A 27998-nucleotide genomic window follows, 5' to 3' on the forward strand; every position below is an offset into this window, starting at 1 on the left:
GGACTTAAAGCCAAACTCTTTTAGGTTATGAATTGTGTTGATAATGTCACCAACAGAGATACCAAGGTCAAGGTCGTTCATATCACGGGCAAGGACATTAGCTAATATGGAAAATTATGTAGGAGACAAATTACAGCCAGTTAAACAGTTCAAACAGTCTGTAAGCTTGTTATTAATGCATATACAGGATACTTGCGTAGATGTTCTTAACTAAATTATACAGTTTGCAGTCTTCATTATTTAACAACAGCTTGTACAGTAACATATCTCTATCTATATAGCTGAAACAACGTTTAAGATCAATTTAAGCAGTGAACACTGATTTATTGTTCCGTATTATACTGTTCAAAGTAAACACGTGATCTTCACGTGATCGTTGCTTGCGGAAGCGTCTGCGAGAATGTCGTTGTTTTCCAAGTAACCCGTGAGACGCTTATTAAGGAAAGATGTATATTATTTGTTGACACAAGACAGTAGGCTTATCCCGCTGCAGTGCATAGGGACGTTTGTCTTGAGTTTGGGTCCTTCGATATTGGGCATATAACTGCCTTCAGCCACACAGACGAACTAATACATGTACTGCTATCAAAGATCAGCTGAAACAAACTATGTATTGCTTCTATGATTGCAGGATTTTTTAATACATCACCGTAAGGAATTTCGTCGATTCCACACGCAGATCTACTAGCTTTGTGTACTATATACTCGATTTCCTGCAGTGTAATATTACAATTCAGTTCACTGTTGGACTCGTATAGCGGATCGATCATATTATTCTCAAGTAAAACTTTGTGCATTTTTGCTTGATCATAATGATTTTCATCAAAGTCATTACTTTTATTGCATTTATACAAGGTCTAAAAGTCATTTGTTTAAATAACTTGAGAATAACTTGGCCCAGAACATTCAACTTTGGTAGCATGATTGGGTTTATAGATTAGATTTTTGGGCTTATGAATTAGTTGATGACACCTATTGTTTAGGGTCAATGGGTTAACGTCAAAGTCTCAAGAGCATAAAACTTGAAAACGGTTTCTGAGCAATATCTTGAGAACCACTTAACACGGTACGATGAAACTCGATAGCATGACGTTGCTTATGAAATAAGTAACGCAATTCTCAAATCTTTCAAATTTGAACGGATGTTTAGGCTCATGTTTTAGATGACTTTTATTCCACCCTCTCCTTTTCTCGAAGAAGTGGAGACATTTTGACTTGTACATGTGTTTGCCTGTTTTCTGTAGTGCAAACAATTTACGCTTAATAACTTAAAAATATTTGACCCAGAACCTTCAAACTTGGTAGCACGAATGGGCATATAAAATACAGGGTGCTTACAGCTTTAGGGGTCAAAATGTCAAAGGCTAAGGCAAAGTGTAACAGGTCATTTAGTAAAATGTCTACATTATTAAGACATAGTAAGCCATTTTTTTCAGTATCTTCATCATATACCTGGCACCATTCAATTTTTTGCAAGCAAATAAGTTAACCAAATGTTATATTATATTGGCCTCAGTGCTCACTTGGAAACAGAACGTAGGAGACAAATCAATCTTCTACATTAATTCAGAAAATGCTATTTTTGCTCAAGTGCATAGTATGAAATGAGAAGGAAGAGTCAAATAACTCTCTTACCTGCAATTTTGATTTCATCCCAAGATTATGTTAAAAGCCATTGTATAATTTACCAATGACTTTTACAGTATGAAAATGTATTGTTTGCGTATTTATTTAACATTAGTTGTTGACAATTTCAAGTTATAAATATTTTACTCCATAAAAAATAATTGTGTCAGTCATGGGTTCGCGCTCGTGCGGTGCTACAGATAACATCTTACCATATTCTTTATTTTCATATTTCATTACCTGGTACCAGTATTTAACCTGTGTTACTGCTTGTTTTTCTAAGAATTTTAACTCTTGCATACAGTCTAGAAACTTCATTGTCTTTGGTCGATATATATCCTCTTTACTGTGTCGGGGGGTCAAGTATACAGTTTTTTATGGACAAGAAATTGGACATTGGAAAATCCGATTTTTGTAACACACCCGGTTAAGCTGATAATTAAGACGTTTAAAGAATTTTGAAATTGTTCATATAAATTTGCATATTTGTATCCATTTAAAATTTACTTGATACACAGTAGCTCTAACTTTAATGTGATTTGAACTGATACTGTAAGAAATAATACAAGCCTATTTCTATGATACTCAAATCTTGTATTTTCTAGGACTTTCAGGTGTCTAGCACAAGTCGGCAGTTGCTTTCCTTACATCTTAGCTATTGCCTTATTCCATCCCAAGCTCAGATATTCTACATCGATCCCCACTCCATCCTTCCCTTACTCATATAGTCTACACCCACCCGCCCCTCTCCAATTCCCTGCCCCATACTCTACAATGCCTCATATAAATTATAGATATTGAAAGAACAAAAACCTATTCAAAAGTTATAAAGCATTTAATGTCCTTAAAAAAAAATTTATTTCTAAAAGTATATCAAGGGTAGGCTTGCAAACATATTGATTCCTCAAGATTATGATGATTACAATGTAAATTTGTTATCGAAAGCCCTTGTTGTTTTGTTTCTACTCAAAGGCTGATAATGATACCTAAAAGACATTTCTCCTTAACATGATACAAATTAAAAAGCTACAAAAGCTCGTTTGTTAACTTCACTTAAGCATTCTTTTAGTTATCATTATCAATTGCATGCTAAAAAGAAAGCCTTTGTAAACTGCAAGTTAGAATGGCACTTCATTATTCAGGAATCAAAGACAAAATTAATCCATCCGATATGAATAATACATGAACTTCGACCACTTTTAAAACCTAAAAATTCTGAACCTTATACAAGATTTGAAGTTGCAAGATGACCCTCACACTGGCCGACCATGTGCAATAATCCAAAGTCAAAACTCACGTTTTCTTTGAAACAACATTGACAATGATTACCTTATTATTCTGCATATTTGATACAGTAAATACATACCGGTATGATAATTTTACACGAAATATGCGAATAATCTAATCGATAGAAAATTAATATCTAATAATCGATTGAGTTTCGGATCACTTAAGAGACCAGCATAATGACACTATATCATATAATAATATAGAATAAAGAGTAATCAACGATGAGAAATATGTTTCTTTTATTGTAAGAGTAGCTTAAAGGTCATTTTTCATGTTTTGGGTATTAGTTTGCCGTGGGGCAAAATAACGTTTTATGTAAATCTCTTTTGTGTTTGTTATTATATTTCATTTTCCCTATTTAGTTCCAATTCTGTGTGCCATACTTTTGCTTAATTACCCAAATACTTACATAATACTCCGAGGGAAATAAATAGTCGCATCATTTACGTATCAATACTTCTCCATAGTGTTAGCTTTCAAACAAGGACAATTTAGACTAACCTACTAATTATACGGCGTTAGATTTCATTTTCTAGCGCAAATTGCGGTGAGCCAGTCTAAAACGACCAAACTGCCCACAAGTAAGTTTTGAAATCCTCTAAGACGAAACTAAAATTCTGTAACTACGAAATGCTTGGGCCTACAGTCCTCAGACTGGCGGAGGTTGATCATAACCTGAAGATGACTTGTTGATTCTGAGGTCATTAGGTCATGGCCGCAGTGACCTGGACCAGGGAAACACTTTACAGACTATAACCAAAGAAAGCCTAGGCCTATGCTCTCTAAACTTGATTTAAAGGTTGGCCATCACCCACAGAATAATGACCCCTAAATAGGTCACAGTGACCTGCAACAGGGATACTGTTTTACGTCTATATGTATTTCAGGCTAAAGGCAAACAATAATCTTTGAATTAGAGTAGAAAAACTCACATTATTCAAAAGACAAAGCCTTATACCTTGTTTCTAACTTTTCTAAGTAATTTAAATGAGCCGCGCCACGAGAAAACCAACAGTGTATCCGCGCTGTCTGGTCAGGATCCGTGCTGGGGTTTACAAGTTAACCCAGATAAAAGTAAAATAGTTGTTTTTAGAAAGCGTTGGCCAGTTAAAGGTAATGAAGTTTGGTATTGTGACAATAAGACCCTCGAAGTCGTTGACAGTTATAACTACTTAGGAACAGTATTTAATTATACTGGTACATTTCTATCAAATCAAGAAACAATTGCTAGAAAGGGTCTTAAAGCTATGAACGTTCTACTAAACAATATTAGTAAATTATCTCTTAAACCTAGTACTGTTTTGCAATTGTTTGACTCATTTGTTACGTCAACATTATGTTATGCCAGTGAGATATGGGATTTTGGTAAATCAAAACCAATTGAAAGAATTCATATGAAATTTTGTAAATTGCTTCTTCATGTTAAGACATCTACTTGTAATTATGGTATTTATAGCGAACTAGGCAGAAAAACTGTTACAATGGTATTAATAATAGCAGATGCTGATGTTCATATAAGTTGTTTAAAACCATATTTGGATTTGAAAACTATTTAGATTTCTTATCGCCTAAACTTAGAATTGCATTTTCTCGTCTTCGCCTTTCATCGCATCAATTAAGAATCGAATCTGGCCGTTATGGTTCTAACAGGATTGATCATAACCAAAGATATTGTTTATTGTGTAATAGCGGCGATATAGAAGATGAGTACCATTTTATTATTAAATGTCCAGTATATGACACTATTAGGAAATTGTATATCAAGCCATATTATTATCGTCGACCTAGTGTATACGAATTTACTCAACTAATGCATGATACTCAACGTTCAGTTTTATTGAAGCTTAGTAAATTTATTTATAATGCTTTCATATTACGAAAAGGTCTTTCTGTAGCTATACAGAAGGAGTTTAATATAATATGCTATTGGCATTACCTTCATGTTTACAAACATCATGATCTGTTGAATCAGATGTATATAGTTTTATTTATATCTGTAGCCGAAGCTATGGTTATTTTGTCATGCAATCGCACCAGTGCTGCATAAATCCACTTAAGGTGCCCCTCTTTTGTCATACTGCGGCATATTTTAGCACTTTTTAGTTATCTACACTCTTCGTAACTCTTCATGCCTTGTTTTTTTCTACAAGGCATGTTTAGGTATTATGTATCCGTGCTTGTTTTCCGTTTGTCGCACGCGCCTGGTAATCATTACATTTTCGTTTCGGTAAGGCCTATCGCATTTCTATATTTTCTTTCTTAGTTATTTTATATGTGAGTACCTATTATTATCGTTGATCATTATCACTCGAAATACTATTGCATTTGTATTCTGTCACAGTATTATACTCGGCAATTTTATCAGCATAGCACCGACAATGACAGACAATTGTTTTGTCTTAATTATTTCACTAGTTACTTATCTAGGTGAATATCAATGCTAGTACTGTACCCATAGCTCCGACAACAATGTTCCATTTGCTTTGCATTCATATATTGTATACTTCAAGTAAATATCACATGTTACGGTTATTATTTTAGTTCACACTCTATAAGCACATGTATTTATTTCACTATCTGATTTTGTTCACCGTCCTTAGTGACATATAAATATACTCTATACTGATGCTATGTAACGAGAAACATTGTATTGTTTAAGTTACTGGAAAAAAAGAATATGTTCTGTTCTGTTCTGCTGTTCGCTTTCAAAGCCATTTGAAATTAGAGAAACTTTTGGCGAACAGCATGGATCCTGACCAGACTGCGCGGATGCGGAGGCTGGTCTGGATCCATACTGATCGCAAACGCACTGTGTTGGTTTTCTCATGCCGCGGCTCAAATTGTTAATCTCTTGCTTTGTTGCTTCATCTTCTTTTTTTTGAAAATATTTGAAAGGTAACATACTTGTATTACTGTCATTGCATGCTGTTTATACAATTTATTTTATGCTAACTGGTGAAATACTGTTCTTTTTATCAGGAAGGTATAATCCATACCACTCACTGTATATTACTCACTATAAATGATTAAGCGTTGCCGATTTGCTTAGAACAGGATGAAAATTATAGTCGCACTTTGTTCTTTTTAGTATATTTTTCGATTCAAATTATTTTACTTAATGAGAGTTTCATAACGTTATGCAGCAAGAAATAAAATAAAATGGAACTTTGTCGTGTGCGTCTTTCTAACGTCACAACACGTCTGACGTCATGTTCGTTTACGCGCGTCTGTTTCCCGCACTGAGATTAAAATTTGTTGCAAAATGCATATCTCAACGTAATTATGCATAGGATAAAAAGAACATTTGTTTGTTTTTCGTGAATATAGAATATATCTCACCCCAAAGTAAGAAAATGTTCACATTTTCATGAGGGCGTATTTGAAAATTTCTCATTTCTCAATGAGATATATTCCATATTCACTCAAAGCAAACAAATATCCTCTATGTACTACTTAATTTATTTGTTGCATACTTCGTGGCATAGGTATATAATTTAGGCAAGTTAGAAGTTACTTTTCTCTTTCAAAACCTGTCACACGTAGTTACATTTCCTCAGTTTAAACTTTTTAATAGAAAGTCGTCTGTTAATCAACAATTTTCAGTAAAATGTCATAGTTTCCCTAGGGTTTTCCTTGATTTTATTTTATTTTACAGGTTATGCTCCAACCATGCATGTTTTATAAGGCCTAGAAACAAAACAAACGTATGAGTTGGGGGATTAAAACTTGTTTGTGATATTTTATCTCCTAAGATTCCGCGTAATGGCGTCATGTTTTCTGTTTTCAGGCTTAAATCAAATGATGTCTCTCAAAGGAAATAAACTTCGTTTAGTGCCTTATTATCTTTGCCATTTCCTTGTTTTTGTCAATCCTCTTATTGATTTTAGGCAAGTAATTTAAAGCAATTTCAATCAGTAGATATTTTCTTGAAAACACAGATAACGAAAGAGTATCCTTCTAACTGTGACTGAAAATGCAAGTATGATTAGGAGGTTTAAAGTACAACTATAAATCGCACATACATTCGCTCAAGACTACCATTATGACCAAGACGTGCATCAAGCCATGGTATTTCTTACTTTTATAAACAGCTGAGCTGATTTGTAAAACAACGCAGAATATGTAAACCACTATTTTTTTTTTTGAACAACCAACTGCAATTAAAACATGAGACAACCACGTAAAAGGTTGAATGATTGATTTTAATTGAATGAGTTATCTGTAAAAACGTAACACTTTATCTGGGAGATCAAACTATTATTGCACCAAATCTGAAACTCTGTATGTAAAAAAGATAGTTACTAAAATTACCACGCCTCTTGTTTGTATTTTAGAACATTAATTTAGTGCATTTTGTACCAAGAACTAAAGCGATGTGGATACTTGAAGGTTTCATATATGCACTGTAAACGGAATCAATCCAGTTTTGAGAGCACACATAACATGCAAGCTAGGAAAATGATACTTATCACAAATTCCAATCGAATCTTGTTTTCTTACATAAGCTGCATGAAAAGGCAAAATAAGGAGATCAAGTACCACTTCTAATCACACAAACATAGAATCAACGCTAAAGAATTCTAGTCTCGTGAATTAACGAGTAGAACACGTCATGATGCTTTTTTTCTTCAAAATTACCGTTTGAGTCATTCTAGCACAAAGATTTTTCAGAGGCATGTTCATTCGTCTAGAGTTTCTTACAAATTGTTATGAATTCCGATGAAAATTGGAGTTATTGCTAAAAAATCATTTAAGTTTTATCAAAGATAACAATATAACAATTGGATGCATATTCATCAATATTGTTTCATTCATATCCGTTTAGTTAAAAGTGCATCATTAAGAAGTAAAAACGAAACCTAATATAAATGACAACAAATTTTACATACAGAAGCTTGTACTCGTTCTTTTGTTAAACTAACATTGCGCTCCTAACATTGTGCAATATATCCCCTGCAGAGCTCATGCTTACTTCTAAATACCAGTCTGATTAACTCATAAAAATACAGTTAGTATAGGTAGACATGGAGTCCTCATGGAACTAACTTACTTAAACTTGTGGTTAGTGTTTAAAGTATTCTAGAGTAAAGCGTGGTGTTGAGTACTCATAAAATCATTAAAGCATCCAGTAGCTTTTCGAAAAGACCGCTTTAAGACGAAGGGCCCATTATTTAGTACCGATTCGTGTATTGTTCTGTGCCTGTTTTTAATTGTTTAATATTCTATGCTGTTCCAAGTGTTATGTTGTTTTTGTTGGGCTGTGGGTTTGGCTTTATGCGTGAGAGAGTCGAATTTAGTGCTTGAGACTTTTCCAAGCAATCCGGTTTTTTTTTCTTTCTAAGGAAAAAAATCATTATATTCATTGATAGAATATTTTCTTTCATTTCTGACTTTAGTCCATAAGCTATTAAATTATCTTACTATTTTGAATTTCTCAGAGAAACGTATCTAATTTACATTTAGGCCTTTGACGAATCACTTGTATTAGGCCTAAGGTCAGACATCTTTTCACTACCGGAACAACTCATATCCTGGGGTTTGAGCTGCCCAAAATGTAAAATAATCTGTGAACACAGCATCCGCAGAAGGACTTCATTTATTGTCGTAAGAAGATGTATTTTTGAAGACCTAGAATTAAAATATTTCCAGACATGAATGCGACTTACTTCATCGTGTTCAGTCATTTAAAAATAATCAAATTTACTTTGATTCACCAATTTTGCAGTAAAGCATTTAGCATAATTATGTATTGTTTTTCACTAGCAAATATTCTAGAATTTACTTCATTTAAGTTATAACGACATTGTTGGACAGTACTTGTTGAAAAGCGAGGGTCATTTCTAGAACAGCTTTCTTATTTTTTACTGCTTAACATACACACCGTATAAAATGATGGCTAAAAGAAATTTGTGTTCACATTTACTACCAAAACAGAATTTGTGCTTTTCAGGAAGAAATGCCCGTGCTGCAAGTACAAAAGTAATACCGTGACTTGCTTAATTATCCGTTTGTCATGTATGAATATAGATTTTCATCAAAGCAAGACTTAAGTAAACAGGGAGAGGCATTGCACGTTATCAATTACAGTAACCACAGTCACCAGGGATAATCAAAATACTCTTGTACGAGAAATATGCTATTTGAGATGATCTTAGTCATGATTGCAATGTAGACTCACAGCTGTTTTAATCTAAATAATTACGTTATCTGCCATTGTAGATCAATATTTTCGCATATATTTCACGTTAAGTTTATATTTTTACAGAAATAAAGTACTTACAGAAATGAGCTTCAAAAGACTAACACTGCTGTCTATGTTTTATCTATTATTCACTATTCAGATAATTATTGGTTCGTTTAACGTATACGTGCCCTTTTGAAATTGTCGACAGTAGTAATCATGTTCTTGGAAAACAGTAACTCTAACGACGGTATATAAAGTTGATAATTTGTAAATTCACATATTAGGAAATGTTTTTCGTGTCATAGCATCTGTAGAATTCTAAGGGATGGGTAAGCACAATTCATGGCAATTTATTTATTAATATTTAGCATCGGCCCAAATTAGAAATCTATGCAAATAACATCCGACAATGACTATAAAACCAGTCAGGTAATTATTCCAAAAAATTATACTAAAGAGAATATATACTTTACTCCAATGCTTAGTTTACGATGTTTGTACTAAAAGCATACACAGTAATCCAATATCTAGTTACATACAGTAAAACACCGCTCGCTCGAGGTCGCAATGGGATGAGCAAAATGCTTGAGTTATCCATGGTTTCAAGCGACCCAAACATTGACCTACATACGAAAAAAATTCAATATACAATTCTCTTATATATAAAATCCCGTTTGAGAGAGAGCAGTCTAGTCCTTTCCAGAATAACTGTCATTGAAACGATTTAACCCTTACCCTGCTAAATTTCTATAACGAACTTGTCCATCTTTCAATTTGGACAGTACCATTAACTGTTAAAAGGGGTGCTTACAAAAAGATACTGACTGAATAGCGAACAGTGCAGATCTTGATCAGACTGCATGGATGTGCAGGCTGATCATGATCTACACTGGTCGCAAAGGCAGAATCAATCGTGTCCAGCATGATAAGTGTTAAAAACTGATATCATGCAACACCTCCTGTCTTTAAACACGTTGTATTTATACACTGCTATCTCTTAGAAGACACGTTCTCCTAAAAGCATATTAACACGAAATGGGATTCATTTTCAATTGATATATTACAGGGGTTAAGTATTTCTCTCTCTTGTTTTACTACGATATCTACATCTCTATTTTGTCTAGACTTCCTTAACATTTTTCTGATTTTTTTTGTCGTTAAATTAGTTACATATATTCACGTTCAAGGACGCTCTTGAATAAACAGCACAAAAACAATTTACTTTAGATAAATATTGTTCCTTCAATCTCTATACAGGGACTGTAATAAAATACTTCTATTTACAAAAATAGAAATAGTGGAAACTCCACAGTCGCTCAACACGACAAAAACGAAAATGTTGCAGGCTCGGTTTGATTGAACCAGTTCAGGGACGGTAGTAAAAATGCATGCTACCGTCCACGCCCTCTAGCCCCGGGTTGAGCAGAACTCAACATTTACATGCTACAAGTACAAAAATCAATTTAGAAACATCTGCAGATGTATTCATACGGCGATGCACATGGAACCTTCAATGATACACTAGCGTGTAATTCCATGAAAAGCAGTGTATGGTCCCCAGTTAAAATAATGGGTTTGCCCTAAACGAGAAAATGGATAGAACTAAACAAACCGGAATTTAGAAAGGGGATCTGAGGTTATGGAGCCTGTATATCGCAGGAAATGCCAAAAGACAAAACTAAAAAGCAGGAACCATATCCAAGGGATGATTATACAATACCAAAAGCTATGAAAGCATACAATTTTCACATCGCTACTAACTTTTGATATGAATTATGTTCGACTATGCTTATCAAGTTGAATTTGAAACATGATTACTTCCGAATGTAATAACATTTAAAATATACTCTTGAATAAAATTACCAAAGTCTGCTTTAAATTAGTAATTTGAGTATAAAAATTAGAAAAAAATCAGTACAATTCAATGTCTTTACTATAAAAATTAGATTTTGTGCAATGTACATATTCTAACTTAATCAGGTTAAACCAAATCAACAGTAAGGCATGCCGAGGTTTAATGAAACTGTTTTATTAAATGTAACGTTCATGATCGTCTGTTTGACCGGTATCTTGCACGTAACTTTTGTAAACTATATGTTTATTCTGAACTGACTTCAACACTCGGTGTAATTTACTTAATATGTCCTCAGCCTCGCGATAACACAACTATGTGGACACAGGAGTACTACCCCTACATTTACAACATACTAAGCTGAATTTAGAATTTCCGCAAATACATTTAGAAAAGTATCGGGAGCGGGTTATAATGTTTGTACAACTGGAACAAAGCATTCATTTCTTTTTTTTCTTTGACATCCGTCCATTCATCTCTGGAACAGGAAAATGAGAGTATACCTCTCCAATCCCACATTATACAGATACTGTGCATTCATTACAGTAAAGAATCGTTCCACGGTTTCAGGATCTTCAAATAATTACATTACAACATGATAAAAACATAGATAAGTAAAGCATATAGACTAGCTTAAAATTCATATTGCGCCTTGGAACTGCCAGTTGCAAAAATGCCGCTGGTTGTATACACCGGTTAATTCAACACAAACCACTACACTTTATACCCGGTTATAGAACAGTATACATAAAAGTCTCACCACCACCCCCTCCTGCCTCGACCCGACAGGTGAATCTCTTATAAACGCATTTGTTACTTAAGGCACGATAGGTAAAACAAAAAATACAGGTGTAAATAATCATATAAAATAGTCTAGTCCTTTGGGATCATAGAGTCCATTCAAAAGTACCATAATAGAATTCAAAAATAATAGGCGCTAGAGCAGTAAAGCATATTTCTTTACATGTCAAGTAAAAAAAACGAGTCTCCTATTATTTTATTTGGTTGCGTTCTATGCTTTCAAAGGATATTCTTAAAAGACTTAGTTGACGAAACATTCAGGCATGTACTCTACGCTGTTACAGAAGGCGGGGCAGTAGCAGAAACACCATAAAGGACCCGACGAAGCACGACAGCAGACCAATATCGAAGCAGATTGCTCCCAATGGGCTTTAAGAAATATCTATCATGGCAGCTTTCAACTATTTCGTTAAAAACGACCAGACAGGGAATTATAACATTCAAATGTAAGAGGGCTAATCAACAAACATGCAAAACTTCTTGTGATAAAACGTTTAATATTTTACCTGATACAACTGGAAAAGTGCCATGATCAAGAATCTTACGAACACACACTCATTACTATGCTTAGGAGATCCCTTCTCTAAAGTGTTTGTTTAGTTATGCCTTAGGGCAAGCCGTTTTTCATTCAGTTGCACTCTAGTATATCAATGAAGGTTCTAAATACATTGCCGTATGAACACTTCTGTTGATGTCTCTAAATTATATTTTGTACTTGTAACATGTGCAAATGTTGAGTTTAACACAACCCGGGACTAGAAGCCATGAACGGTAGCATGCATTTCCACCAGTGTCTATGAACAGACTCAATCAAACCGATTCTTTAACATTTTTGTGTCGTGTTGAGTGACGTTTGTAGTTTCCACTTTTTCAATGTCGGACGGTTCTTTTTGTGATATTTCTAACAATTTGTAAACTCCTACAGTCTCTCAGTTATACAGTTCCAAAACTTACAGATCAATGCAGATTTAGATTCTATTTCCATTATTACAACGTCTAGAATGCTCTAATATCTTGTCTGGAAACAACAAAACATATTGCCTAACTAATGTGTAGTCACCCTTTCAAAACGCAGGATAAGCATTTATTTCAATAGAAATGCGGCACAGGAAACAATTACTTCTTGTAGCGGTACAAGAACTAATGTTTCCTCTTTGAACTAAATTTGCTTTTTTTATTTACATTTAACAGTTTGTATTATGATATATTCCTATTTCTATTATGTTATAGTGCATGGGGATGAAAAATTGCAAAACCAACGATATGACCCTTTTCCGATTTACAAAAGTTCTTAATAATATTACTTCAAATATACGTCATAATTAGTCAGACAGTACACAAGAAATAAACTCGCTAAGTTTTCCCTTAATAAAAACCACTTTACCCGTCACTGCTCTGCATCTTAAATATCTGAGACAAAATACAAATCGTAGTCTGGTCAAATTTTTATCGGTACGTTTCGGTTTGACCAAGTTTTACTAAAACCAAAATGTCAATGTGCTGAGAAACAATTATAATAGACGTATGAAAGGTTTTCCCATAAAAACCATTCCTATTCCAGCACGAACAGTTAAAAGACATTTCGTCAACCTGTAGACGCAATTTATTCACTTTGTTTTCACTGAAATGAAAATTGTGATGAGTGTAAGACGGCACCATTCCCGTTCCTCCTTTTGATACTGCTGCCGCTTCCATGACAGTCTTCTAGTCTAGTTTTCGTATTTATGACTTCAGGCAATAAGACCAAGGCAAAAGCATGTCTCTGTTCATATTTACAGTACTTAAATCAAATGTCCATTTTCTTCTTTATTCTTAAATATTTTGACAATATAAAAAGTGATAAAACTTTTAACTTGTGTGAGTCATTTAGGTTGTGATAGAGCAAACAAAAATGAACAATGAAATAGTCATTCAAATATTTATTATGATACACTGGTTTGTCACTGGAATTATTTTAAACATCATACGGATTACAATAATAAACATTTGTAGAAGTTATGATATATATAAATCATATTTTATTTATGGCACGCCTATGCTGGGCTTCACTTTTAATACAATAGAAAAAGTGGAAACTCCACAGATTGTACAACACGACAAAAACGAAAATGTTGCAGGCTCGGTTTGATTGAGCCTGTTCATGGACGGTAGTGGAAATGCATGCTACCGTCCACGCCCTCTAGCCCCGGGTTGAGCAGAACTCAACTACACATGCTAAAAGTACAAAAAGCAATTTAGAGTCTAAACAAAACAAACAGAAAACAAATATCAATATCTAACAGGAAAAGCCGCGTTGGAGAAACCAAGACTCCTCAAAGTGCAATCCACAACATGCGACGGGCAAATGACTAACACGCTAAGGCAAACACAAATACAGACACAGCAAACACATAAGGGCAAAACGAACAAGAAAATCACACAGTGGGGCACCCTCTTGGAAAGGTTGATGACAAAACCCCCACTATAGAGCTTAAACATGTTTATGGAGAACTTAGAATCAATCTTAAATCACGTCTAACATTTGATTAATTTGTCCTCTTGAGTATAGAATAGAAGTTTTATTGGAAGCAAATACATTAAATTTCACTAATGAGTAAGAAAGATTCGAAACATTCAAATTAAAGGAGGAAATGAAGAACTGTCAATCAAAAGCTTAGTTATAAACTTTACCATGTTCTCTGAATAATAATAATTAGACTAACTTGTAATTCCATTTTCTAACTGTACAGAATGTAGTCCTTGCAACAATTCTATTTCTTTGAACATCCCACTCATCGACTGCCCAATGGAAAATGCTCAAATTTAATTTTTATCATATACTTACGATTTTTATAACTATTTTTGATTCAAATCTTATACCAATGTTATTCTACATAAAACAAGGTAGATCAAACACAAAATAGGAAGTTTAGTTGAGGATATAGCAGACATGTTGCTTCAATTATCCAACACGAATATTGGAATTAAGGTATTAGACCCATAATAGAGTACCTCCTTCTTGAAGAGTATTCAATTCCTACCATAAACCTACTTTGACAGCAATTTTCAGGGGGGCGTAGGTTCAAGCCCTACTGGGACCAACTTCTTTTTCCCTTGTTTTCCTTTTTTTCTAGTAAGTTTTTACTTCTTTCAAGACTTGTTATTGATTTATTGTACAAAAATGGAAAAAAAATCATTTGATATGCGATTTCTTGCTGTTAAAAATGAATTTACCTCTAAAACAGAAGGGGTAGAGTTAGACATCTTTAAAAATACTGAGTTACATGCGGTAAAAGTTCTCTATTTTTCCTTCATTCTTTAGATTACATATTGTGGAAGAAATGTAGGTAGGTTTTACTTCTGCCCCAAGGTTATTTTTGAATGAAGTGAGCAAAATTCAAAACAGACCCGCAGGATTCGACCATAATTTTTCAATATTGGAGTTGGAATTCTGTCTGATTAAATCCGGTTACTCGAGGCACCCTAGAAAAAATGATATTGACAGTTTTTATTTTAAGTTTTATGATTGTTTACCAATAGTTTGATGTTTCTTTCATAAAAAAATAATGGAATAATAAATTCTCTGAAAACGTTTTGGATAAAGGCCACCACTTTGAAATTTATCTCTACTTGAGCTTTAGGAAATACCATAAATTAGACAAAATTTATAAAAAACGGCACGGTAAAAGTTTTTAAAAATTTGCATACATGTATAAGAGCGAAGCACGGTCAACTGTAAGAATATACCAAGCAAATGCTATTTATTAAACATTACTATTAGGGGCTTAATACCTTAAATTCAAATTAACGAAGAGGGTATAAAAGTGTGTACATTCATTAGAAATGAAGGAAGGTAACATTACCAACAGACCCATCAAATAGGAAAGTGTAGCGACATCAATTATCAAATATGCACCCGTGCACTGTTAAATCTTTTGACAATTTATTTCAATAAACATTATGTACAATTTTCCGAAATGTATAAACAACATTCCCATGATATACGTGGTACGCTAGTTCAAGTTTAGAAGTGTTTTGATTTTTATGTTAATTTCTTTCAAAGTAAAATTTGGTGAAAGCCGTCCGTGTTTTGTAAAAGCGGTAACCCTGTTGTTACAACCTTTCCTCCTCTAAAATTTTTATCCTTGAATTTCTCTGAGCAAGCCAAGGCTCCTTATGACGTTACACGAGGACATCTCCGTCCTGATTAGGTAAATTGACAATTCGAAAGCTGAAATCAAATATTTTTGTTTCTAAATTACCATTAATGGAACGCGTCCTTTGGGCAGCGTTTGCCCCAGTGCAAGAAGAATTTAATTTGACGATTAGACGAATGTAAATGATCGTGGTCAGTCTGACTTTGCGATATAGGAATGAAAATGATGCAAGCAAAATATTTTTAAGACAAAGAGCTCGGCAAATTGAGTTTAAGGTACACAATTGTTAAAAGATATTGGAGCAGTCCATTTGTTTCTATATTCTATTCTAGACATAAACTGCGAATAGACTATTATAAAATACAGTATTACTTTAGGACATTAGGGGATTACCCTAATTGTAGGCCTTGTTCAAAGATTGGCGATCATAACTAAAATATTTCATTCCCTCGATTGAGCTATGTCTTTTTGTGGTAATAAATTCTGTGATCAGTTTAATTCTTTTACTATCCAGAATGTACAAATTTGATACAATTTCTAAATTGAATAAAAATTCATAAATCGTTATACATGATAACGTGCTAAGGGAGAGATGCATCTCGTTACTTCTCATGAACAGACTCGACTCAGATAAAGCATGTTTGTATTATATTGCCTAGTTGCTTGATATGCTTCATATGAATCTTCATATAGATTTTATTTCAAATGACATTCAGTGTTATTTTTAATATCAAAGACTTACTTAATATCTTTAACTTTTCTTTGCAGTAATCTCGAAATTTTAATAATTTAATAATAGGCGTGCGTAATCTGATAGTGTTTGCCCTACTGTTTTTGAACATCACGGGTTAGTTTCTAGTTTTCAAGCTTTTGGAGTGATAAGAAACCATTTTACTACGTAAAAAAAGTAACTATGAAGTAAGCAGTCGGGTTTATTGATGGTAAGTTTTCAGGGTAATTATTTGACATTTGGGATAACAATTGGTTGCAATAACATCGTGCATAAATGGCCGTTGTTGACAGGTTCTTCAATATTTTCAAAAAGAGGTCCGGGGCACATGCTTCTCCCGATATGTCCGGTATAGAACCAGATAAAAGACAGCTTGTTATAAGGACTTTTATTAATATGAGATCCTCTTCTTCACCAAAAGGCTATTTTTCGTTTTACCTTATACCATACTATTTATCCTACATCTCCATCAGTACCTCAACAATAGCCTTTTATGACCTGTGTACCACGAATGTAAGCAGAATTATGGTAATATTATTTCTGCAAGCTTTCAACATAAAGGTATATATGAACAATTGACTGCGTAAATTAGATTAAACATACTGATTTCAGATTTGTCTTAAAAATATATTAGGGTGCGTTTACTTAAAACGAGAATGAGCGTTTATAAGTCAAAGTTCAATGATATTGGGGCCAATAGGGCCTTGTTCACTCAAACTTGTTAAGAATTTATTTTTAATAAATATATTTTCTGTAAACAGATAATGTAAAGATTATACACAGCTCAAATATGAAAATAATTGCTTATCCGAGGAAGGAAGTCACTGACCTGCAGGCGCATTATATGCCGTTTACGTCTTTGATGAATGTACGGTGACTATATGAAAATAACTTATACTTTAAACATACTTCACCTCCTATCCGAATCTCTCGAAATTGCAATTTCTAAAATAATCTAGTGAAAATTGACCGAGCACATCGTCTCTATGAATTAGTCGAAGTAAAATAAGGCATAGTTTAATTATTCACTGGGCCAATTTTCATTAAGCAACATGTGTTCCATAAAAAATTCTCTTTCTGAAAAGTGATGAACAATTGTCTACAGCAATCAAAGAAAAACGTGAAATGCTGAGCCTTGATCTAATTAGGGCCAGGGAAACAGGAAATCGCGCTGTCAAACCTGTTGACTGAATCATGTGTTTTTACAGTGAATCCATTGCCAATTATTTTCATTTCTGAGTATAACATTCTTCTTTTGACTGAATTGGAATTCTACAATGTCGAACATTTATATCGACGGATATAAACAATTTTGATTTATAATACTAAAATTCAATTGGAAAGCTAAAATCCACAGTGGCTGGCGCTATTGTCTTCGTTAAACAGAAATGTTTGAACATAAATTAAGTTATTAAATAAGACTCACACTATGTAACATTAGAGTTTTAACTGAAAAATAGCAGGTACAGTGATGCAATTGTGGGTAACTTGAATGGCAGAACTGGTTTAAAATAAGGTTTTTACCGTCGTTCCAATACAATACCAAACGGTGATTAATATTTTAATACACCGATATTTAGAACCGATGATAATGACGTTGATATTTTCTGTTGAGTTTAACGTTGCATCGACACAATTATAGCTCATATGGCGACTTTCCAGCTTTGATGGTGAAGAAAGACCCCAGCTGCCCCTCCTTGCATTGTTTCACCACCGACCTTCCGTAAGCCAGCTGGACTGCTTCCTCACATAAAAAAATCAACGCCCCGAGTGAATCTCGAATCCACATCGGTGTGGGGCAAATGATTTGAAGTCAGCCACCTTAACCACTCGGCCATGGATGCACCAAATTTGATATTTACTGTATGGAAGTACAATCATCAGTATGTAGGCAATGTACGTTTTATACTTATATAAAACATATAAAGTGTATTACTGTCGATTATCTAATTACTTGCTGTCAGTTCTGTGTATCTTTGTATAAAAAGGTTTATATTTAGACAACAGAGCTTACAAACTACTTACCTTTTGGGTGTTTCGCGTATTTGATCTGTACTTCTTTCTGCTTACAATTTAAAATGGATTTCCTCTGATATTATTTTATCTTATTCAAGGAATAGCTGCAATTCAAAATGCACCTGTTCGACATTACATCGGATGAAAGGAATTGCTACAATCCAAAAGGCATTTGTTAGACAACATTACATCGGATGAAACAATATTTCATTGAAATGTATAGGTCAAGTTTGTCAACAGATCCTAAGCCTAGCCAGGTTTTCAGTGATAAATGCCTGGAAGCATAAGCGGGATGTCTGTACAGTTATCAAATTGAATGTGAAGGAACGAAATAATCGGTATATCAACAAGAGGGCCATGAAGGCCTTGTATCACTCACCTGACCTATTGACCTAAAGATCATCAAGATTAACATTCTGACCAAGTTTCATTAAGATATGGTCATAAATGTGGCCTCTAAAGTGTTAATAGTTTTTCCTTTGATTTGACCCGGTGACTTAGTTTTTGACCCTACATGACCCAGATTCGAACTTGACCTAAAGATCATCAAGATTAACATTCTGACTACGTTTCAAGAAGATACAGTCATAAATGTGGCCTCTAGAGTGTTAACAAGGTTTTCTTTTTGTTTGACCTAGTGACCTAGTTTTTGACCCCACCTGACCCAGATTTTATCTTGACCTATAGATAATCAAGATCAACATACAGACCAAGTTTCATTATGATATGTTATAAAAATGGCCTCTACAGTGTAAACTAGCTTCTCCTTTGATTTGACCTGGTGACCTAGTTTTTGATCCTACATGACCCAGATTCAAACTGGATCTTTACATCATTAAGATTAACATTCTCACCAAGTTTCATGAAGATACAGTCATAAATGTGGCCTCTATAGTGTTAACAAGCTTTTCCTTGGATTTGACCTAGTGACCTAGTTTTTGACTCCACCTGATCCAGATTTGAACTTGACCTATAGATCATCAAGATTAACATTCTGACCAAGTTTCATGAAGCTACATCATAAATATGGCCTCTATAGTGTTAACAAGCTTTTCCTTTGACTTGACCTGGTGACCTAGTTTTTTGACCCTGGTTGACCTAATATCAAACTCGTCCAAGATTTTATTAAGAGTAACATTCTGACCAAGTTTCATTAAGATTGGGCTAAAATTGTGACCTTTAGAGTGTTAAGCTTTTCCTTTGATTTGACCTGTTGACCTAGTTTTTGACCCCAGATGACCCAATATCAAACTCATAAAGATTTTACTGAGGGTAACATTCTGACCAAGTTTCATTAAGTTTGGGCTAAAATTGTGACCTCTAGAGTGTTAACAGTCAAATTGTTGACGACGACGACGACAGGGCGATCACAAAAGCTCACCTTTGAGCACTTCGTGCTCAGGTGAGCTAATAAGGAATTAAGTGTTCTTATTACTAAAAGTCGCCATATGACCTATAAACCCAACAAAACAAACTTATTACGACGCGAAAGTCTTAGTTGCCTCATTTCAGAAGGCAGAAAGCTTTTTGAGTTATGTAAAAATAAAATGTTGAAACAGGTCATTTCTTAATGAAATTGATACTTATAATTTTGTCTAGCAATTAAACTAACACATCTAATTCTCGGCGTTATCAGAAAATGTTCATATCGAACAGTTACATGTTCAACTGATGAAGTTTACAAGACCATATCATTATTAAAAAAAATAATGTTATGCTCTAAATATTGAATTAATTGGGTTTTTATTAATGCTTAGCATTTTATTTCAACATCTTTTTTTAAATATTTTTATTTCTGTCTGATGTTTTCCCTGAGGTATGGTTCAATCAGATTGCTGTTCCATTGCATATTATGATGATCCGAATAAACAGCCCAATTACATGGGAATTGCCACAGCTAATGATAAAGGGAAAATATTTTCTTTACTACTTAGAAACATTGTGTGAATCTTATATTGTATTAAGTGAAGCCAAGTTCAATTTTCGTATTGGTGATGGCTCATTTTGAAAAATTTGTTCGAAAGGTTCTAGTCTCTGATGCATATCTATAGACTCCTTAAAATTTATCGACACTTGTTATTCATGATTCTTTACCTTGTGTCAGCTGTAAAATGTACAACATGATATAATCAATCTACAACAATGGCATGCAAGACTTATGTTAAATTGACTTCAATATGAATAAACCTGAATTTTCAATTTAACAATGGCAGTAAAGCATGGCGAACTATTATCTTCTCTGTCTTTAATTCTGTTCATTATGTAACTGTAAGATGTCTTTATTTTAACAATTTATCTGACAAGAATCTAAACATGATTTCCATGTATTTGATTTTTTGCAGACATTATTTTATTCGCTACTGCTGATGTGAGCCTGCAAGCACAGATTGATAAATTCATATCCTTCAAATCGACAACAAAGTCTGTTTTTTAACAAAGAAGACAATCGATATATCTTGATATTTATTTATGATAAAACGGCACAGCAATCTGATAACTTCAAATCAAATAATCTGTTCAATGTTGTTCAAGCGCTCTCTGATCAGGTCTAAAATAAACTTAGTCTCTTTTTGATAAAATTCGTGAAATGTAAAATAGGACCAATTTGACGCTTTTCGAATCTACATCAGTTGCTGTATTACTATACGGTGATAGGGTGATAAACTACAAATTCGGTTCTTCAATTTGAAGGTATTTGTAAACAACCTCCTAACTACGCAATTTAATGTGAATTAGGAACAATCCCATTGTCTATACCATGCAAAAAACATACTGTATTTTTCCTTCTGATTAAGATAACAAACATGGGTATTCCCCTGCAAAAACAATTTACAACAAAAGATTTAATCAGTCACGCAGACACTTGCATGACCAGTTTCATCAGTAACTTGTGATTTCTATTTTAAGTAAAGTTTAAATACTGGTGTTAACTTTGTGTGTTTAAAAGGCGATAATGCGACCAGAATATCCCGATTTGTCTAAACGTGATTACTATATGAAATCTAAGAAACTCTTTTGTTACGACGACTACAAAGATATGATGATAAAAAGATAAACTGCGTACTAGCATGTTTAAATTATGATCACTTTTCTTTGTTTATATTTACGTGTACTTGAGCCTCTGCCATTTTTCGATGTAAATTAAGGCAAGTATTTTGCGAGTTGTGAAAAAAAATTAAAATATTCATCCGTTAGATTCATCCTTAGTTCTCTCCAAAACACATTTATTTTATTTGATATAACTTGTATCATTTTGAAAAAGTTTCGTTAATTTAATCTTAAGAAAAAGCTATTTGATTTTTATTCTGCTCAGATCCTAAGAATAGCCGAGGAGTTGAATGAATCTACTTAAACTGATGCTCGTGAATCGCCTTACTGCTAAGTTCTAGCTTTGTCCTAAGTAGGCCCCTAGAAACAGATAAATCTATCAACCATTACTTTTTATGTAAATATATGAAAATGTTGCTGGCAATGTTTTTCACGTGTAGATACTAATAAGCTTTGATAATGTGGCAGTTGAGTCCAGTAAGTCCAGGGGTGTTCAAAGATAATCCGTCACAGATCCATTATAAAGCAATTATTCTATACCTATTTTATTTCAATATCAATACGTTCATATCAAATCAAAAACCTATAAATACTGTAAGAAAAACAGCATCAGATATTGGAGTATTTCAAAAGTGGCTGAAAGAAGCAGTTCCGGGTGAATGTAAAAAACTGGAAGATATCAGCCCAGACTGTTTGAATACCTACCTAAAAAGTTTTTACCTGACAGTCAAGAAACAAAATGGAGAAGATTATGAACCGGACAGCCTTAGTGGAATAAAAAACAGCATAGACAGATATTTGTCGGATAAAAATTACTCTACAAGTGTATGCAGAGGCGAGGAATTCAAGTCGAGTAGGAGTGTTTTACTGGCTAAAGGAAAACAGCTGAAAAAAGATGGAAAGGGCAGAAAACCAAACAGAGCAGAACAAGTTTCAGAAGAAGAAGAACAGGTATTCCCAAATAGAAATTATATATAGATCTAGATATATACTGTACAGATATAATTGGAAGAAAATCTTATTGATTGGAAAAATCGATAAAAAGGGGAGATGATTTCAAAATTTGTTCTCGTATTTTTCTCGATGTTTTAAATATATGGGTGTCACCGTGGTAAGTCACAGGAAACAGAAGTATTTAATTCTTTAATCCTTGGTAAAGTATGATCGATAAATAATTAATCGGAAACTTTGATTGTTTTACTTGGCACTGGTGAATAAAAACAATAAACTTGATATTTTCTTCAGTAGTTTCCTGTCACTTATCATGTATTTAAAACAATGAGAAAAATACAAGGACAAAGTTTTTAAATCATCTCCCATTTTCAAACATAATAATTTTTTTATTATGTAGTCATCTAGCTCTTCGTTTTTAAATACCGTACTCAGTGTTCTTATCGGTAATACTGGACCCCCAGTCACTTCCATTTTGAATACAGGTTGGGGACCACTTTAAGAGGAGCGGTGGTGTATAGGATAAGGTGTCAACCACTCATCTGTGAAGTGTCGGTTCCAGCCCTACTGGGTTGTGTCAGACACCTGCACTGGTTTTTACAGAAAGCGGACTAGAGTTACTCAGTCAGCTAGAAGCTTACTTCGCAACCAAGCTAAAATAAATTAGTTTAAACAAAACTAAAACTTGTGACCTTTCACTGTTATGATAGCTCTACCGACTGAGGTAAAAAGATATATTAACGGGCTGAACAAACAAAATTAACAGTTGATAGTCTATGAGTATGAATGCAAAGTGGAAATATCGTTTTTGGATTTTACATTATGTTAGTATGTACACTGTATATGTATATCTGTCTTAGTGCAGTAGTAAATAACACAGTGCATGTATAACTTAAAAAATATTTACTGACTGTTTCAACTTGCGTCTTCTTAGGATAAATAAAAAGATTCATTCATATATTTTTCAGGTACTGTGGGAACGTGGTATAATGGGCCGATCCTCCCCTATGGCTTTGCTGCGTGCAATCTGGTGGAGAAATAACTTTTTTGGGTTAAGAGGGCGTGACGAACACAATAAATTGAGATGGGGCGATGTGACAATACTTGAGGAAGTTGATGGTGCCAGGTAAATCATTGACCTGAGTTAAAATGAAATTATAATTATTTATACTGTTTGAATCCTGTGATTTAAAATAATAACCTATTCCAAGTTTAAGTGTACAGAGCCAGTTGATATTGTATATGCATTGTTGTTTTGGGTATTTCATGTCAGAGTTACAGTAGTATTTTAACCATATACATGCGATCAATTAATCCAACTAGTTTACCTGAAATTCGACCAGTATTAGCATCAGTCTCTGCACGTAACTGACAACTTCCTCGCCCGAACCAATGTTAGGAGATGAATAGCAGTTATAGACATACTGTCTTACATCTATTATCAAACAGTCAAACAAGAGCTAAAGCTGAGGACTGAACCCACATGCTCCATTTTGTAGAGTGAGAATTTTAGCTGTTGCGGAAACTAGGTTCGGCTAAATATATGTGTAAAATTATTGAAAAGTAGTTTAAATAAACCTTAATATGAAGATTGCCAAATATATACGAATATTTTTCTTGTAGAAAAATATAAGAATAGACATAATGTAGTTGTAAATTGAACAAACGTGTATTTGTTATAGATACATGCAGTATGAGGAAAGAGACACAAAGACAAGAAAAAATCCAGGGGAAGACAGGCCAATAAAGCCAAGGGTTTATGCTACACCCAACAAGCCAGAGACCTGCCCTGTAAATCTGCTGATAGAGTACACACACAGGTAAATATAAAATTAAAATGCAGTTATTTATTTATTCTCTTGAAATGTTTTGTTTACAGATGAAATAAAAAGTTTTTTTTTCTTTCATATCACAAAGGCCGTAGCGATATATTGTTTCGCATAAGAACAAAAATGTTTGGAACTTGTCATTTCGATTCTAACACTGACATACTGGTATCAGCAGTATAAGAAAAATGGTAACTACTTTTTACGACATGAACTACACTTCGTGTTATTGATGATGATGTCACAACATTGCATGCGCATGAGTTATTGCAAAATAACCTTTGATTGATTTTTGCCTGTGTGTATATAGGTTATTTGCTGGTCGTGTTAGAATTCTATTTGACTGCTTAAAAGCATGTACAATAATTTCCTGTACAAATAAAAAAGAAAAGAGCAAATAAACAAAAGAACTTTGCTTCTTTTCATACATTTTTGCATGTAGCTTGATTAACAACATGTTTTTTAAGAAAATATTAAAATTAACAGGACAAAGTAATAAATGTCTTCATTTACTCAGTTAAGACATACAATAGTAGACTACATAAGTTTGCAAGATGAAGATATAAATGATAAAGAATTATTTTGAGTAATTTTATTTTTGCGCCACTCTCATCTATGACATTTAAGAAGAGAATACTTTTTTCTCTCGCCACCTCAAATTTTCCTCCAAAAAAGTCTAAATACCAATAAATTAATATGGTGTGGCCTAAGTACCAAATAGTAAAAATGATGATGTAGAAATGAATTAAGTACAAGGAAAAATTATTTAGATCTTGGAATGCAACTGGAAAATTTATTGTACTATGCCAATTAGCTGTGTCATGTCTACAGGTACTTTGCTACAAATATTTTGTTTTATTACAGGCGACCATTGACAATGTGCCAGCCAGATAGCCCATTTTATCTGCAGATACACCAGCATTGGGAAAAACCTGGACCATCAGGCTCAGTTGCACAGGTCTGGTTCAAAAACCAGCCTATGGGAGTTCACAGCCTTGGAAACATGATGAAAACTATGTCTGAACTGGGGGAATTGCCAGGACGCAAGACTAACCACTCGGGAAGGAAGACAACAGTTAAACGCCTAAAAGAAGCAAACTTTGACAATGTAGACATTATTCAGTTAACTGGTCACAAAAATGTACAGTCACTAAACTCTTACAGTACTGTACCTACAAAAATCCAAAAAACAATGTCAGAAGTCTTAACATCAGCATCAACAGTTGCGTCTAGCACAGCCGCGTCCAGTGCAGTTACGTCTAGCACAGAGAGTACTGAATTTCCAGAAATTCCTCCTCAAGAAATGGAAGAGATACTCAACACTATTGAGCAGTCTGAAAAGTTGCAAACTGTTGAAACTACTTCCAAGCAAATTGTGACAAATCAGGACATTCAATTATTATCCAACCAGGTACTTAGATCTTCAGGGGGGTTAGGAACTCCAATATTTTCTGGGGCAAATGTAAGTGGTGGACAATTCACTATCAACATTAACTTTAATTCTGCATAGGTTTGATAGACTTACTTGATGTAGGTCCTTGTATATAGTATTTCACAATTGTTCATGGACAGTTAATGAATAAATGTTTAACTTTTTATTTTGAATCATCTTTGTTAACTTGAAGTTATTGAAGGTAATTCCTGTGTTGCTGTTTAACCCTTATCATGCTCGACACGATTGGTTCTATCATTGTGACTAGAGTAGATCATAATTAGCCTGCACATCCGTGCAGTCTGATCATGATCTGCACTGTTCGCTATTCAGTCAGTATCTATTTGGTAAGCACCCCTTTTAACAGTTAATGGTGCTGTCCGAATTCAAAGATGGACAAATTCATTATAGAAATTTAGCATGAAAGGGTTAATCTCTGTTCTTTTCAAATGTACTTGGGCAATTGAAGTATCTGTGCTTCATTAAATATATTTATCACATGTTTGACGTCGCGGGAGTGAAATAAAGCCATTAAATAAAGTCATTTATCACATGTTTGACGTCGCGGGAGTGTAATAAAGCCATTTATTTTATGTTTTCCAGTGAATTATAGAGTTTTCTCAGTGAAATAAAAGTGATAATCCACAGTTTTGAAACAGTAGATTATCATTTTTATTTTCACTGTTTTTGCTGAACTAGTTCCGGTCCTCCGTCGCAATTGAAGTCAAATTGTATACCGGGCGTTATGAATACCGGGGACCATAATGACTAGGACGTCGTTAAAATGACGTCATTTGTGTTATGCTTTCTGTTGATCTTTCCCGCGATTTTTGAAAAAAAATATAAATTACGCAACAAAAATAGAGTTTTACACATGAAATAAAAAGAAAATTTGTTTGTTTCAGTGAAATATCAATTTTATTTCACTCGTGAGCACCAAAAAAAAGTCATTTTCACTCGTGGCTACGCCACTCGGGAAAATATCAGTTTTTGATGCTCACTTGTGAAATAAAATTGATATTTCACTGAAACAAACAAATATCCTCTATTAAATAAAAACGATAATACACTAGTGTAATAAAGCTTTGACGTCGACGTCGTTTATAGTATTGGAAACGTTGGTCAAATTGACTTGTTTATATAGTAAAAGAAAGTAGAATTTGTGATGCTTCGACAGGAAAGACTAACATGTGATAAAAAGAATGTTACATTTGTGACTTTCCAAATTGAATTTATTAAACTCGTTTAATAAAATTGATAAAATGCTCGGCAGAGCCTCGCATTTTATCATTTTATTCAACTCGTTTAATAAATTCAATATGAAAAGACACTCATGTAATATCCTCTATATATCACATGTTTGATGTAGCAAGAGTGTAATAAAGCTATTACATAAAGGTGATAATACACTAGTGTAATAATGCTTTGCCGTCAACGTCATTTATAGTATAGGAGATGTTTGTCAAATTTACTTGTTTACATATATATTAAAAGAAAGTAGAATTTTTGATGTTTTTGCAGGAAAAGCTAACATATAATAAAAAGAATATTACATTTGTGACTTTCCACATTGAATTTATTAAACTTGTTGAATGAAATGCACTTGCCCCGGCGTCGCCGTTGCTTAAAGGTTTTGATAAAGTCAAATATCTCTGTTACTATCAAAGCTATTGACTTGAAACTTAAAATAGTTATTTACTATCAAAGTCTACACCAGGAGAAACAATCCCCATAACTATGATTTGAATTTTGACAGAATTATGCCCCTTTTTAACTTAGAATTTTTTTTAAAAACAATTGATAAAGTCAAATATCTCTGTTACTATTAAAGCTTTTGACTTGAAACTCAAAATAGTTATTTACAATCAAAGTATACACCAGGAGACACAATTCCCATAACTCTGCTTTGAATTTTGACAGAATTATGCCCCTTTTTAACTTAGAATTTTTGGCGAAGTCTTTGTTGCAGATTGTATATTGTCCCACTAATAGTAAGTTGTTAGGCGAAAATTGTTGGCACTTCTAGTGCTCTTTGAGTTTACGTGAAATTTATAATGTTAATATACAATTATTATTAAATTGATTTTTTTTGTTGATTGTTATTGG

General features: G+C 33.7%; 1 protein-coding gene across 1 annotated transcript; it reads left to right on the top strand.

The window, feature by feature from the left end:
- The first annotated feature begins 43 nt into the window (after positions 1–43).
- Positions 44–27998, top strand: LOC128558273 (uncharacterized). Its single transcript, XM_053547183.1, has 5 exons — positions 44–160; positions 22197–22634; positions 23603–23760; positions 24317–24454; positions 25325–27998. Exons 1-5 carry the CDS (start codon positions 44–46, stop codon positions 25968–25970), a joined length of 1497 nt encoding a protein of 498 aa, XP_053403158.1. The 3' UTR covers positions 25971–27998.

This window comes from Mercenaria mercenaria, chromosome 7 (assembly GCF_021730395.1).
Source record: "Mercenaria mercenaria strain notata chromosome 7, MADL_Memer_1, whole genome shotgun sequence".
NCBI lineage: Eukaryota > Metazoa > Mollusca > Bivalvia > Venerida > Veneridae > Mercenaria > Mercenaria mercenaria.

Coding starts and splice junctions, on each gene's coding strand:
- LOC128558273 (XM_053547183.1), top strand. CDS start 44: ATGTCACCAACAGAGATACCAAGGTCAAGGTCGTTCATATCACGGGCA. Junction 23,761..24,316: donor GAGGAAGTTGATGGTGCCAG/GTAAATCATTGA, acceptor TATTTGTTATAG/ATACATGCAGTATGAGGAAA. Junction 24,455..25,324: donor CTGATAGAGTACACACACAG/GTAAATATAAAA, acceptor GTTTTATTACAG/GCGACCATTGACAATGTGCC.